The 14,990-nt window shown below is 42.1% G+C and overlaps 3 protein-coding genes across 4 annotated transcripts; 2 read left to right on the forward strand and 1 right to left on the reverse strand.

Moving 5' to 3' along the window:
- Window positions 1-136: 136 nt before the first annotated feature.
- sike1 (suppressor of IKBKE 1) lies at window positions 137-3,615 on the reverse strand. Its single transcript, XM_006785327.3, has 5 exons — window positions 3,136-3,615; window positions 2,850-2,955; window positions 2,634-2,776; window positions 2,401-2,514; window positions 137-1,014 (listed from the first exon to the last, which is right to left on the reverse strand). The coding sequence occupies exons 1-5, from the start codon at window positions 3,292-3,294 to the stop codon at window positions 895-897; spliced, it is 642 nt and encodes a 213-aa protein (XP_006785390.1). The 5' UTR covers window positions 3,295-3,615; the 3' UTR covers window positions 137-894.
- LOC148096916 (zinc finger HIT domain-containing protein 1-like) lies at window positions 3,615-7,518 on the forward strand. 2 transcript variants are annotated; one of them, XM_087833485.1, is made up of 8 exons: window positions 3,615-3,711; window positions 4,150-4,212; window positions 5,275-5,372; window positions 5,485-5,531; window positions 5,654-5,729; window positions 6,348-6,427; window positions 6,515-6,684; window positions 7,092-7,518. In XM_087833485.1, the coding sequence occupies exons 2-8, from the start codon at window positions 4,188-4,190 to the stop codon at window positions 7,097-7,099; spliced, it is 504 nt and encodes a 167-aa protein (XP_087689611.1). In that variant the 5' UTR covers window positions 3,615-3,711; window positions 4,150-4,187; the 3' UTR covers window positions 7,100-7,518. The 2 variants fall into 2 exon arrangements, with proteins under 2 accessions (XP_087689611.1, XP_087689612.1); XM_087833486.1 differs by lacking the exon at window positions 5,485-5,531 and having other exon boundaries at window positions 3,618-3,711.
- A 5,568-nt stretch (window positions 7,519-13,086) lies between these two features.
- Window positions 13,087-14,196, forward strand: LOC148096917 (uncharacterized). Its single transcript, XM_087834243.1, has one exon. It carries the CDS (start codon window positions 13,102-13,104, stop codon window positions 14,194-14,196), a length of 1,095 nt encoding a protein of 364 aa, XP_087690369.1. The 5' UTR covers window positions 13,087-13,101.
- The last annotated feature ends 794 nt before the right edge of the window (window positions 14,197-14,990 follow it).

The following is a 14,990-nucleotide window of genomic DNA, read 5'->3' on the forward strand; positions in this document are numbered from 1 at the left end:
TTATACCAACAACTGAATGGCGCCACCTTGCGGTAAAGAAAGGATTATCCCAAACAAGTCACTTTGGTCCATACAATATCCAGCAAGCTGTACAGTAAAAAGGTTTGGAAAAAAGAAAACAAAACCAGGCACGCTGTTATGTATAGCAAACTTTCTGAGTTTAATTTGACACAAATCAGTACTCTGTCATGAAGTCATCTAACATGATTTCCTAAGACAATAAAATACAGTTTCTGACAACATACAGCGTACAAACATGGTATCCATTACACAAAAAAAACACCTTGGCATGTTTGAAAGTGTTCTCACTAACAAAGATGTGCCATTAGCTGGTATGCAATACTCTGAATCTGCAAACTGTACAACTTGTGTCTAACACACAGAATTAAGGTACCAAAACATGAAAACCATGTTATATATTGAGACTTTATCAAACATATCAAACCCAAAACATCACAACAAAGGTTCCACTGTTACTCCTCAGCAGGCAAAGTGTAAAACAGCCAAAAGTTCTCTTATTGGCAGCAAGCACAGCTTCTTATATGGTGTGGACTACAAGTTGGCTTCTTAATAGATTTCAAGTGAACTCAAAGGTTGGGCTGGTTTTGGGTGCTTTACTCACTGTGAAAGTTTGTGTGTGTGAACAGCAAAGAGGTAGAAACTGTATCCTTGGAGAATAAAAGTGTCTTTGGCTAAAACTAAAGAAATCCCCTTTGCTTTTACTGCAGTACATGTGTATCGTGGGTGATAACCTCATGCTGGACTGCATTTCATTACATGTAAAAAAAATAAAATTAAAATAACAATATCTATAATGTGGTGGTGAACACAGGTGAAGACACAACCAGCCCCCTCTCCTGGTCCTGTGGAACCTCATCCCAGCTGTACTTCAGGTCACTCGGTGGACCCTGGCAGAGGAGATTCTTCTCCTTCTTCTGCTGCTAGTGACTGGCTAGTTGTCTTCACAGAGCTCTTGCTGATTTCCAGGAGATCGCGCAGCTCCTTGTTCTCAATCTGAAGGCAGATTTTTTTTTTTTTCAAACATAACTTTTGAAGTTAAATATATCTTCCTTATAACATGCATGCGCTTTCCCATGCAAGCAGATTTTGAATGAAAATTGTGATGGATGCATCGCATCTTCTCTTTTAAATAGTGTTACTGTTTATTTGTGATAGAATTTTTGCACTTTGGCAGTGTTAGGGGAAGCAGATAACCAAAGCAAATACAGACAAATTAAAAAGAAAGTACATCATCTTTTATTTCTCAGGTTTTATCAACAAGACCTAATAAGAAAAAAAAAATCATGAGTTCCTTAGCAGGTACTAAAATTATTTAAAAACAGCCCCAGATGAACAATAACTCATGTCATTATTTATTTGATAAAAAGAAGCATTGTGTAAAAACTTGTGTACAGCTTTATCCATCCATCATTATGGAGGAAGTCTGGTCATTACAATGTTGCTTCAGCACACTGAAGATCACGATTATTCGTTACGGTCCCACCAGAGTGTTCCAGCTGAGTTGAGGTTTGGACCTTGACTGAAATATTACAAAGCTGTGATTTCCTTTTTGTCAGCCATTGTGCTGCAGATTTGCTGCTGTGCTTGGGATCATTGTCCTGCTTTATGAGTCAGTTTCAGCCAAGCTTTAGCCATTAGACAAGACTTCCCTCATTTGACTCTAGAATACTTGGGTACGCAGAGGGATTTTCGGATGATTGAAAGAGTTCACGGTGCTCAGGTGCAAAACAAGCCCTAAATTATCGCAGCTCCAACAGTGTGTTTGACAGTTTTCACTGAATGAGCTGCTGTGTATTACAGCCAAACATTTCCACACTGGTCTGGTCTGTCCAAAGGACAAACTTTATGCCTTACAGTTATGCAAAACTAACAATGCTGCCTTGTTTTTTTTTTAAAGGAAAGAGGATTTTTTTCTCCCTTTCATTTAACGTGCTAACATAGCCCTGTAGAGTCTAAGCTGTAGCTCTTGGATTTTTAGCCATTTCCATGAGCATTAAACAGTCTGTGGCTAAATTTGCTAGAACAGACACTCCTGGGAAGATAGCTATTGTTCTGAATGCTTTTATTCATTTATATTCTTAAATACACGTTTGTTACTGTTTGGGAAAATGTACATTTTAAACAAACGTTACAATTGTAGCATATTTAGAAAACTCACAAAAGGTTATCGCAAAGATGGCACAGTAAGAACTCTAACCGACTGGTTTAAAAGGCCTAATAAACCCGCAAACAAAACAACATGCTCCTTGACCTGATGCGCTAAACCTAGCCATCCCACTAAAAACTGTCAACTCAGCTCTCATTTGCATTTATGATCCTCTATTATCGTTGCATCAGAGGAAAGGTGTCATTGTGTCCATGTATAACTGCATTTCTCACCTCTAGCTGAGCAAGCCTCTCTCGAACACAGCAATAGTGCTTATCATCCACCTGCACTGCTCTTCTCATCACCTGGCCCATCTCGCATATCCGTTCCACTTGGCTCTGCACTTCCTGAAGAAGAGTCAGAAATCAAGTTTCGTTGTTTTTATTTTAAATTTGTGTGTCTATGTATTTGGAATCATAGCCCATTAAACGTGTGAACAAATTAAAGAAATGCAGAGTTGATGTACTTTGGCATGGTCCTCATGGAGGCTGAGCACAGGTTTGGTGTCCAGCTCCTTCTTCGCCATCATCAGCTGGAGCACATGCTTGCGATACCGACACATGATCAACTCGAGCGCGTACTGGTGTTCTTCAAGAGACACCCATAGTTCTACAAAGACATAAAGAGTGTTAATACTGGTATATAAAACCAGCCAGTCAGCAGAACCTTCTTTTTTTTTTACCTTTATTCTCCCGCTGCAGTTCCTTGATTTGAGTGTTTTCCTGAGTCAGAAGGACATGAGGTTTGTATTTCGTGAGCTCCTGTATCTCTGAACTGTCATCTGTGTGCTGAGAAAAGAGCAGAGAAGAAACAGATAAAGAAGACTTTAGCGAACGCATATCACGAAAGCATATCCTAGATACGAGGGATACTCGCTTTGTAGTACAGGTCACTGTTTAACTAGTTCAATGTGTACACCAAGCAGTAGTGCAGCTTTTCATAAACGTGAGCTATCTGCTCGAGTTTACCTTGTCTGGCAGAGCATTTCCCACCTCTCTCATGCCCTGCACTCTCTGATTTAGGGCCTCGGACTGCTCTATCAGTCCCTCGGCGGCTGTGTCGTGCTCTTTTAGCCTCTCGAGAAGGGTCCGAGTATCGGCCAGCACTTTTTCTAAAGTGCAGGCCATTTACTGGAAAGTGACAGCTCTTTTTACTCTACGTAGAAAAGCTACTACAAAATTAGCTAGTCGAGCGAAAACAACTCGCAGCCGTCGCTTACCTGGGCTATATAACCTTAGCCGAGGCAGCTCGGTGCCATTATAGAAACATAAATATCCTTACTGTTTCGCTATTTAACTAATGTTGTGTCGGTAGACAGGGCAAGTACCAGACACCCAGATCAAAATATTAATACATTACTAGAATATTACTGCTTCAGAAACTGACGTTTCCGTGTAGAACTAAACTGTTAGCGACGCTTCCTTCTTCTTCTTCTTCTTCTTCTTCTCCTCCTCCTACTTTTGGTAAATTGTCAAACCAACGTTGAGTCGCCACCTACTGGGGTGGAGTGCGGTGTAGACGTTTGGCACACAACCAAAAGCGAGGTAAATGGCTAAACCTATCTAGCCTGTTTGTCTTTAAAATATCTTTACATAACGCAACAGCGTCTCATCTAAAAAAAAAAAAAAAGGGGAAATAAAAAATTATATTGTTTCTCCACTGTTCAACAGTTGTATGTTACACAAAATAAACAACAATACCGGACGTGTACTTTTGTTTCTAAATACGGGACGATTCCGTTTTTTAAGGGACGGTTGGCAACCCTACTCCCAGCGCAATTCTTAGCATATTATGGTACAACAGACTGAAGAAAACACTCAAACTTTATTTAAAATAACAAACATAAAACACTCACTTCAGAAAACAGTAGAATTAGAATGAAGTAGAATGAAGATCAGCCATCAAAATCATCAAAAAATTGTCATCCTTTAATTGTCCTATTAGCGGTCCAGATGACAAACGCGCTTCGTTTGCTTTGACAGGGACCTACACGGCCGCCGTGTAGAGGACGTGAACAAAGATGGTGCTGGAGAAGAAAGGTTCCGGTGAGTGTTGGTCTGTTTGAACTCTTCTTTTGAATATAAAACACTGTCATGCAGTCAGACGGTGTAAAAACACTTTAACAGAGAGCCCCTCTGTTGTTCTATCTTCTCTAACTTGGAGCTCACAGGGGAAACGTTGGTTCTAAACTCAACTCCGGTTTGCTGAGCGGTTGTTTACTGTTAATGCTATTATTACTGTTTTTATAGAGCTGCAGGGTTTTGTTCTAACATATACATGTTAAAAAGGAATAGTCCAGTTATTTAAAAATCCAACTTAAAGGAGAGGATCGACCGTAGGTGATGTTACTTTGCGGTTTATTTAACCAGGACCACCTGAAGGATTTTGGGTGTTTCACTAAAGTAAAATATGTTTTTTGGGCTCCAGCTGTGAGCCGAATTTAAGTTAAGTACTTAACTGGTTCAGATTCTGTTTGATGAGCTTTCAGACAATAATACGAGAACAAAATGAGATAAATTTAACGTTTTCACAGTGCGGTATGGTTTTATTGGAAGGAAACCGTAAAACTACTAGTAAAGGGTAATTCAGGGACACACCAGCCAGCTTTTTCCAGTCCTAAATTGATAGCAGGCTTTTCTGGTGATAGTTTCTCCTTTCCCTGCTCTCAGTCTCACTGTAAGTGCATCTCCTCACACACGGAGTGGAGCAGAGAGATATTCTGAACATTATGTTGCTGTAAGTGCATCAAAGCTTCCTCCCAGGAGTCCCACTGAACGTGAAGAGAAGGTGAAGCCGACAGGGAAAACATCACATCACTGGAGCTTTTCAGCATGGTCACACTCTGTGTTTAAAACTTTTGCAGCTGTTACTGTGGCAAGTTTGAAATCCCTTAAACTGCTGAGCCTTTGAGCTTTCAGCTGTTTTTTCCTGCTCAGAATGAACCTCTGTGAGGCGACTGTGTGCTGTATCACAATTAGCAGTCCTGATGATTTCCCTTTGGTTTACATGCTGGAAAAACTACACAGAACTTTATAGAAATGAGCTGAGTCGATGGGTCTTTTGTCACTGATACCAACTGATGGAAACTGTGTGTTTGGATCCAACAGCTCGGGTGGAGGCTGGTCAGCGCAGAGTTTTGGATGAAGCCACCAGACAGAGGAGGCTGACCCGTCAGCTGGAGGCTCTGGAAAAAGACAACTTCCAGGTCCGTATCTGTAATTTAAAGTTGACTGACAGCTTTTCTGCTAGATCACTGATGTTCTGCTTCTGTCAGGGTCAGAGGTCACAACCCTCTAACCCTCTTTCACCATCTCCAGCTGCTCGATGTGGCCTTACAGAAACTAGAAGTGGTGAATGAACATAGGTAAACATGGTGTTGCTATAATGAAATACAATGATTTTAAACATGTCCACCTGTTAGTGATGCTGATTGGCTCATGTATGTCTGACTGGCTGTTAATAAACAGTCTTGTTTTGTGTTTCCAGGACGACCCTCTGTCCTCCCTCCCTCCCCCAGGTCCTACTGCCCGCCTCCCTGCCTTCAGTGAGTCTGAAGAACCAGGTGAGTTTTTCACCCTCCAATGTGCACATGAAACCTACACTTTTGACAAAAGGGCATCTTCCTGACCATCCCTTTCACAATAAAAGCTCTTTACATATCTCTACTGTGTTCCTGTACTAGCAGAAAAAGTCTTACAGAGGTACACAGTAGCAGCTGAAATCTTTATTCCTTGAAACTTGAGTAGCTGTATATAGGCTGGTACTTATGAAATACTTTTCTACTCTAATTAAGTATTCAAAGTACTTTTCACATGGTTCACACAGCTCTGAGATTTCTTGTATTCACAAATGAAGACATATTGGACAATTCGAGGTTCATCATCCTTCCTGATGATACTTTGGTATCCAAACTGGAGAAGCTGAGGTCTAAACCACTGACCTTCTGATGAGCCACTCTCCCTCCTGAGCCACAGCTGGCCCAACAGTAGTGATTAGAAGTGGTAAATTACAACCAGATCAAATCCTGTTTAAAAACCTGCAAATATTTTTCCATTGTCACCACACCGACCAATTTAAAAACTGAAAAGTCCATAGCAGGAAACGTGTTTGTGATTAAAAATCTTCCAAAAAAATCCTCTAAACATTCTCTGTCCTCCTTCTTCTCTGTCTGTGCGTCCAGAGAAGAAGAAGAGAAAGACGAGGGGCGACCACTTCAAGCAGCGTTTCAGGAAGAACTTCACCACGCTGCTGGAGGAGGAGGTGAGTCAGACGCCTTCTCTCCTCTCTCTTGATTGGCTGAAAGATGGTCGTCAGCTGACCCACTGTCTCCTCTCCTTTGATTGGTAGAATCTCTCAGAGAAGCCAGAGCCTAACTACCTGTCAGCAGCGTCCCCGCCCTCCTTGCTACCTGCACGCCACTTCTGCTGCGTCTGCGGGTTCCCGTCGCACTACACCTGCACCACCTGCGGGGGGCGCTACTGTAGCACCAAGTGTCTGTGCACACACAGAGAGACGAGGTAAACACACCACATGTTTTTCAGAGACCTGGTTGCTCAGGTTAGATAGATGTTCAGCATCAGTTACCATGACGATGTACCAGGTCAGAAGTTTACCTCATGTCAGCGAGCTACTTCTCCAAAAAAGGGCCGCCTCTTGTGACTGGATGGACTCGATTTTGATGGTCTTGGTTCAGTTTTGGAGGGTTGCTGTAAGAACTGGAACCACTACAAGCAGAACGAAGACACCATCTCTAAGATACGGAGATTATCTGCAGGATCAGGCTCACTGAAAAGGGAGCTGCAGGTCTAAACAGACTTTAAATGCTCTTTGACGCGCTGTGATGTCACCGTCTGAAGAAACTGGAAAATCTCCTGACCAAAGTTCATGCTTGACAACATCTTTTTTCTCCTGTGTGTCTCTGCAGGTGTTTAAAGTGGACGCTCTAACTGCCACTGCCCTGGTGATGGAGGTGAGGGTTGCATATGGGATGCATGAAACTGCATCATAAAGAGAGTCTGAACCCTTTGTGCCTCTGCTGGCTGCTGTGAGAGCAGCTGGACAGAGACTGACATGTGCAGGTGGACAGGAGGCTTCTTGTGATGTCACAGCATTGCAGATTCACTCGGGAGATTTGGCTGCTTCAGTTTTTCTGTATATTTTTCTTTACTCTGTCAGTTCTTTGTTTACCTGTCATAACTTAGCTTGGGGTGCAAATGAAGAGACATGCCCGGGTTTGTTGCATCATCATCATCATCATCATCTGAGTGGGCAGAATCAGATTAATTGTAAATATCTGTGTATCTTTAACTTTAATGTTTTCTTTATATTTCAATAAATCAGATCTGATTTCACACAGTCTCCTGATCCAGGACTGCATATATCAGCTACTCGATCTACAGCATCCTTCTGCAGTCATGTTTCTGTCTCTACGAGCCGCTCGCATCACTTGAGTACAGGTCATTCCACATTATTTCATCAAACACCTCCCACCTGACCATCAAACATCTGCCTGAAAAAATTCCAACAGAAAGTTTTAAACAACATTTCTTACAAACTCAAATTGATTAAACTTTGCTTCAGAGAATAAAGAGGCAGACTTAAAGTCAAAGATTAAATTCCATCTAAGCTGTTGTTTGTGTCAGACAGAATTTGATGCTGGTGTTGGTCTGATGGAAGAGTTCCAGTAACTCAGGACACCGGTCCTTGAGGCCTGGAGTTGCCCACCCCTGCAGTAACTGCTGGTTGTTCAGGGAGAGGAGCCAAAAAACACATGTTTACAATCCATTTCACTTTTATATAAGTCTGAAACAAAAGCTGCCAAACACCTGCAACACTTTATTTTCTGAGCTTCAAAAAAGGTGTTTTGACCTGCAATAAACACCTGCACTCTGCTGTCACACTCACACATTCTTGGAGATAAAATATCTTAATTTCAGGAGCGGGTGCACGCCTCCAAACATGACCTTTCCAGTTCTTATCTATGTATATGATCCCTCAGTTCTAAAACCTGTTCGTTGTTGTTTTCCTGCCCCCCCTCCCTCTTTTCACTTCTTCACCTCTCATAAGTAAATGGGGATCTTGCCAGGCCCAGGAGCCGCCGCCAGTCCTCTCCGAGGCTTTCCCCAAATCACAAAAATACTGTCAAAACTAAAATGAGGATGTGGGCACACCTGAGTGAAATAAGTGGAAGTTGAATGAAGCTCCACCCCCTCACGTCACTCATCTGAGAGAAATGAGGAATCAGGCTGTTCCACTTCTTTATTAAAGACAGACGCACAGACGATCAGACTGAGTTCAGAACAAACTAGCTTCCTTCTGTGAGTAAGCTACAGGAGAGAAAAGTGGAAAACTCCAACACTTCTGCTTCAAGCTGCTGAGGCTCCACACACTGAATGTGAGTTTGAGCAAAAACACGACTCAGTGAAGGTAGCAGAGGAGGGAGGGGAGCCAGGACTGACTGTACTTCCTGTCTGCTGTTTTCAGCTTCACTACAGACTCAATGGCTTCCAGATCAGAGAAGGATCTCTGCTGTCCGGCCTGTCAGGAGGTCTTCAGAGATCCTGTTCTTCTGTCATGTAGCCACAGCTTCTGTAAAGACTGTCTAAAGAGATGGTGGAGAGAAAGAACAACACTACTGTCCAGTTTGTAAGGAAATATCAGTGTATGAACCACCTTTAAACCTGGCTTTAAAAAAACCTGTGTGAGTTGTTCTTACAGGAGAAAGATCAGAGAGCTTCAGAGGCTCTCTGCTGTCTGAGAAACTCAAACTGTTCTGTCTGGACCATCAGCAGCCAGCGTGTCTCGTCTGCAGAGACTCAGAAAAACACACCGAGCACAGATTCAGACCCATCGATGAAGCTGCACAACAACACAAGAAGGAATTTAAGGAAACTCTGGAGGCCTTAAAGAAGAAGTTAAAGGTTTGTGAAGAAGTTCAAGTGAAGTTTGATCAAACAGCAGAACACATTAAGGTCCAGGCCCAGCACACAGAGAAGCAGATTAAGGAGCAGTTTAAGAAGCTTCACCAGTTTCTAGCAGAGGAAGAGGAGCAGAAGAGTGGGATGATGAAGGAGAAGATGGAGGCTCTGAGCAGAGCGATAGCAGCTCGTTCAGACACAGTCAGAGCCACAGAAGAGGAGCTGAGAGCTGAAGGCGGCTCATTCCTGCACAACTACAAGGCTGCAGTGGAAAAAGGCCAGCACTGCCCCCTGATGGATGATCCACAGCTGCCTTCAGGAGCTCTGATAGACTGAGCCAAACACCTGGGCAACCTGACCTTCAACATCTGGAACAACATGAAGGACATGGTCTCCTACACTCCTCTCATTCTGGACCCAAACACTGCTCATCCAGACCTTATCCTGTCTGAAGATCTGAACAGTGAGAGAAGGAGAGAGGCAGCGGCTTCCTGATAATGCAGAGAGGTTTGATTGGTTCTATTCTGTCATGAGCTCTGAGGGCTTTAACTCAGGGACTCACAGCTGGGATGTCGAGGTTGGAGACAGTACAAGCTGGATGTTTGGTGTGGTAGAAGAGTCTATCAAGAGGAAGGGAAACACAGAGTCTGGGTTTTGGGGAGTAGTGGTCTGTTTAGGTAAATACTGAACACGCTCACCATCAGCTGGATTCACTGCTCTCTCAGTTCAGAAGAAGCTCCAGAGGATCAGAGTGAATCTGGACTGGAACAGTGGAAAGCTGTCGTTCTCTGGCCCCAATACTAACACACACATACATACCTTCACACACACTTTCGCTCACAGGATGTTTCCATTTATCCAAACTGGGGATGATGTGAAGGTGTTGCCGTTGAAGGTGTCAGTGGATGATTATATTTCTCATGTTGTTTCCTGTCAGTGAGTTGAAGCTGTTAAACTGCAGCTGTCCTTCTGCTGCCTCTTGGTTCCAAAGCCCTTTGTTTCTTTTTTTAGTTCTCACTGTTCCTGCTGTCCACCTATTCACATTGAAAATCATTCCACTGTTTCTCACTGAATGACTCCCCAAACCAGATTTGAAATTCATCAAGTTTCTAATCATTACAAGTGATTCATGTTTCTATTTGATGTGTGTAAATGGAGATGATTTAGTTTGCTGGGTGTGATGGACCGAGCAGTGAAGGAAAAATAAGGCACAGGTTGACGTCCAAAAAAATGATTTTTTTATTTAACCCAAAAGAACATAATTAGTTAAATCATGACAAAAGAATCAAAATCTTGGGCCCATAAAAGAGGTCAAAATAACAAAACTCTACTCAAAGTACTGATAACTCAAACAAACTGACCTAACTTAACAAGACAAAGGGGAAACTTAAATAGTGGCTGATCAGCCCACAAAAACAGAAAAAAGGGGTAAAATACACAAAACCTAACTAAACCAAACATAATAAACTCCAATTCCCCCCCATGGTCCCGAATTATGGCATGAACCAATTTGTATTGTTCCTTTAAAACTCGCTCCGCCCCTTTTCCACCTCTTGGCTCCTCAATCAAGGGACTGGAGCAGCTGCAACTAAGGTAACTCGGAAAACAAAAGATTAATCATACATAACAGTGTAAACTAAAATGTGCGCACTTATTTTAGAATACAGTGTCATGTGGATATGTGAATTAACTTTAAACAAAAACCAGTTATTTATTATCCTGTAAACTAATGCCTATATTTAAAGAAAGACAAATGTGAATGTTATGTTACTTATAAGCCTCTACAGACATGGTGGGCATTACCACTGTGGGGCTGTAGTTGCAGCCATCACACTGGGATATGGACTGACATGTGTTGAATGCGAGGAGCAGATTGTTGTTGTCTTCTTGTCTGTTTATGAAAACAAATATAGTGTTGAAACAATGATTCATCCTCCACCACCCTGCTTGACAGTTGGCTTCTGTAGCTACCAACCGTGGGGTGAACAATGGCTTCTGCCTTGAATGGCCTTATAACCCTTCCCAGATTGATGTGTGTTAACAAACATCTTAAAGCTTCAGACCTGCAAAACCTCCTGATTTTATAGACATGGTCAACACTAGCTGACGATAAGTCAATTTGCATTAAATTATTAGCAGCAAATGACTGCTTCTTACCCTTTTAATTCCTATGGAAACAGTAAGAGTATAGTTTTTCACATACTGCTTCTGCATTGTGACTCAACTTTTACTAAATCGTTTTTTGATTAGTGGACATGGTACATTTTTCCACCAATAGGAAAGGGTGGTTTTGTTTTGATTTTGTTTTGGCTCAGTGCTTTTGAGCGCTTTCCTTATAAAACGCAGTTTTTACCGTTTCTCCCCGCAGTTTCTTCTGTCCCGTCTGTGAGCGCAGAACAACTCACAAAGCAGCAGCTGAGGGATGATGTCACACATATGAGTCCTCTGTAGGAAAACCCGGACATTTGTATCAACCTCGAAAAGAGGACGCTTGGTCACCCTAATATATGTTTATATCAATAAAACTGAATTGAATGCAGTACGTGCAGAGCTGTGCTACAGAGCAGAAGTTTAGTGAGATATCCTGAGGGTTAACCTGTAAATACAAACAACAGTATTCAGAAAACAACAAACATTGCATATATTTTTTTTTTTTATTATAACTCTGGTTTTACGTGGCCTATCAACACAATTTAAAAACTGGTATAAAGTCCACACGTTCCGTCTGTCCTGCTCACATCTCCAATGGTTGTACACTGTGTCATTAACATGGTTTCACGCAGAGGTGGGTCGAGTATCCAAAAACTGTACTCAAGTAAGAGTAGCATTACTTTAAAATATTATTACTCAAGTAAAAGTGAAAAGTAGTTGTCAAAAAAGTTACTCAAGTAAGAGTAAAAAAAGTACTTGGCAAAAAGACTACAAGTAGTGAGTAACTGTTTGAAATTTTCAATTTTTTAAATGCTATCAGACAAACAATAAATAAACAAATTTTAGTATTTTTAACAGATATGTAAAAACAACAAAATAAGGCACAACAATTCTAATTTCCAGATTTCCGTTTTTCACAACATAAAGCTTTTTTCACCAATACCTACAGTAAATATAAATATATAAACAGTGCAAACAATTTTTGGTGACAAGATATGCTGTAAACTTTATATTCATTTTTGCTCCAAATGGCACAGCAGCCTCAGAGAAAACATTAGAACGAGGCATCTTGAACATACAAGGCCATAAATTGTATGGGTGTGTATTTTTTTTTTTTTTTTTTTTTTGCATATTCAGCAAAAAATGTGCCATTTCTTTACTCAGTGAGGTGATGGTTAAGCTTCAGCAGCAGTTTGCTCTCAAGGTTCTTTCTGTGAAGCTGTAACTGTTTAGCAGTGAACAGGAGTCCTGCATGACTGAGAAGTCCTTCACAAGCTCCAGATGCAGGAAGAGCTGTATTGACTTTGATCGACAGCTTCTTAATGTGAGGAAAGCCATGCAATAGATCCATACCTCCAGTGAATGGACATGAAAGGTACCAATCCAGCTCCCCTGGTTCTGGCTTTCCTGACCCCATGGATCCATCATCTTCGTCGGTTAGGCTGCTGTTTGTGCTGGCCTCATCCAGCTCTGCGTCTAGGTGATGTCTGATGAAGTGGAGACCTGTGTAAAGACGTATGGTTTTCAAAAGAATTAGGTCTGGTCATTATAGTGCTGTATACACTACCAAGCTGCAGATATTTGTTTGGAGCTAGCCTCCAAAAGCTGGGCATACACTGCGATTTTTGGCCCATTTTGAGGCGATTTTTCAGTTGTGCAACCGTTTTGGGGATCGGCCCGTGTCTTGCCTTAATTGTGTGTGCATCATGTAGTATACATGGGGTAACGAGCAGTTAACACCTCACGACCAGCTCCCAATCATCAATTGTATGGAAAAATGTAAAAATTAGTACAGGTGTGAGCGTCAATGCAGTTAAAGAACGCGAGGAGGAACATCAATCCGCGCAGTTTTGGATTGAGGGTCTTATGACACAAAATACAAAGTTACAGGACGAAAATGAATTAATGGATAAAAATGTGAAAGCGTTAACAGACGAGAAAGATCAAATGGGCAAAGTAATAGACGACCAAAAGGCCCAGAATATGGAGATGAACCGCAAATGTCAGAGAAATATTAGGGCTCTGGCCTTGGAAAAGAAAATGAAGGCTATGGTCGAAGATGAAGTTGATTCTTTGAAAAACAAAAATGAAGACCTAAAAATGGACCTAAGCACAGAGAAGGAAAAACACAGAAAGACAGCAGTGGACAGATATAAAGTAATAACGGAACACAATCAGGCACTGGCTGAAAAGGAGGCGCTCGAAGAGAAACTGCGCTCCACAGTAAAGCAACGGGACAAATTTATAACCAAAGTGAATTGGCTGGAGAAGAAAGAGCGCTACTTCCAAGAGGACTTGTACCAGTGCGTTTTGTCCTTTCAAAAGGCATTTCCACATGCAGTTCACTTCAGAGAAAAAGAAAAGGTGGAATTTAGGGACATGTTCCTCAACTTGAAAAAGAAATACGTAGACGGTGTGGAAGGCATCCCCTTTGTTGGAACAACGAAGGAGTTTCTTGAAAAACAGCTGAACTGTCTACGTACCAGATGCAAGGATCAAGATGCAGCTTTACTAGATAAAACACGGGAGCTGGAATCATTTGAAAGGAAGTACAATGATATGGTAAAGTCTTCTGAATACGCTTTATTCAAACAAAGACAGGAGCTCATCGGACCAGTGAACCAGATTATCCAAAAGGCTGGCAATGAAGAAAAAGAGATAGGTCATCTAAAATCTAGAGTGAAAGGCCTTGAACTCGAGCTTAAATTAGAAAAACAGAAAGGACAAAAGCTCGCATCATTGGTCCATAGAGGCATGATGCGGAGATGTTATGAGGAGACTCCGACTCCGTCTCAGATTGATCCTCGTCCACTTCCAGGGAAATCTACATTTATTCAGGTACGTCCAAAGCACTCTGGCAGAAGTGCAGGTATGGCTTCCCCAGTGTATCTCCCTGTAGAGTCTCCATCAGCACCACCTTTCCTCAATTCTGATGATAGATTATCACCAGTTGATTGTTAAAAATTAACTGCTAAAAATTCAAACGGGTATTGAAGCATTTAATAATTTCATCAAAAATAATCTAACAGGCCAGGGGTGGCCAACTCCAGGCCTCGAGAGCCAGTGTCCTGCAGGCTTTAGATAACATCCTGGATCAACACACCTGAATCAAATGATCAGTTCATTACCAGAGGCCTGGTAATGAACTGGCCTCTGGAGTCATGTAAATCAGCTGTGTTGGATCTAGGACGCATCTAAAACCTGCAGGACAGCGGCTCTCAAGGCCTGGAGTTGGCCACCCCTGTAATAGGCCATTAGCAGTATACTTCATCTTGTCTCCCTATTCATGGGTGGGCAATCTCAGTCCACGAGGGCCGGTGTCCCTGCAGATTTTAGATCTCACCTTGGGTCAACACACCTGAATCACATGATTAGTTTGTTACCAGGCCTCTGGGGAACTTCAGGACATGTTGAGGAGCTAATTTAGCCATTTAAATCAGCTGTGTTGGTTCGAGGACACATCTAAAACCTGCAGGGACACCGGCCCTCGTGGACTGAGATTGCCCACCCCCCAACCGGTCGCAGCAGATCGCCGCCCCTTCTTGAGCCTGGTTCTGCTGGAGGTTTCTTCCTAAAGGGAGTTTTTCCTCCCCACTGTCGCCCAGTGCTTGCTCAAAGGGGATCATTGGATTGTTGGGGTTTCCTGGCTTTTACTGTAGTGTTTTCACCTTAAAGTATAAAGCAGCTTGAGGAGACCTTGCCATGATGCAATATAGTATTAAATATTACTGAATTTTAAATACATCTATTATAGC

This window comes from Neolamprologus brichardi, chromosome 20 (assembly GCF_056152115.1).
Source record: "Neolamprologus brichardi isolate AB-2024 chromosome 20, ASM5615211v1, whole genome shotgun sequence".
NCBI lineage: Eukaryota > Metazoa > Chordata > Actinopteri > Cichliformes > Cichlidae > Neolamprologus > Neolamprologus brichardi.

What these genes read in the sequence shown, in the direction of transcription:
- sike1 (XM_006785327.3), bottom strand. Translation starts at nt 3,294, where the DNA reads ATGGCCTGCACTTTAGAAAAAGTGCTGGCCGATACTCGGACCCTTCTC. An exon ending in GAAATGCTCTGCCAGACAAG is followed by an intron (nt 2,956 to 3,135) that starts GTAAACTCGAGC and finishes CTCTTTTCTCAG; the next exon opens with CACACAGATGACAGTTCAGA. An exon ending in AGAGGCTTGCTCAGCTAGAG is followed by an intron (nt 1,015 to 2,400) that starts GTGAGAAATGCA and finishes ATCTGCCTTCAG; the next exon opens with ATTGAGAACAAGGAGCTGCG.
- LOC148096916 (XM_087833485.1), top strand. Translation starts at nt 4,188, where the DNA reads ATGGTGCTGGAGAAGAAAGGTTCCG. An exon ending in GCTGGAGAAGAAAGGTTCCG is followed by an intron (nt 4,213 to 5,274) that starts GTGAGTGTTGGT and finishes TGGATCCAACAG; the next exon opens with CTCGGGTGGAGGCTGGTCAG. An exon ending in TGGAAAAAGACAACTTCCAG is followed by an intron (nt 5,373 to 5,484) that starts GTCCGTATCTGT and finishes CACCATCTCCAG; the next exon opens with CTGCTCGATGTGGCCTTACA.
- LOC148096917 (XM_087834243.1), top strand. Translation starts at nt 13,102, where the DNA reads ATGACACAAAATACAAAGTTACAGGACGAAAATGAATTAATGGATAAA.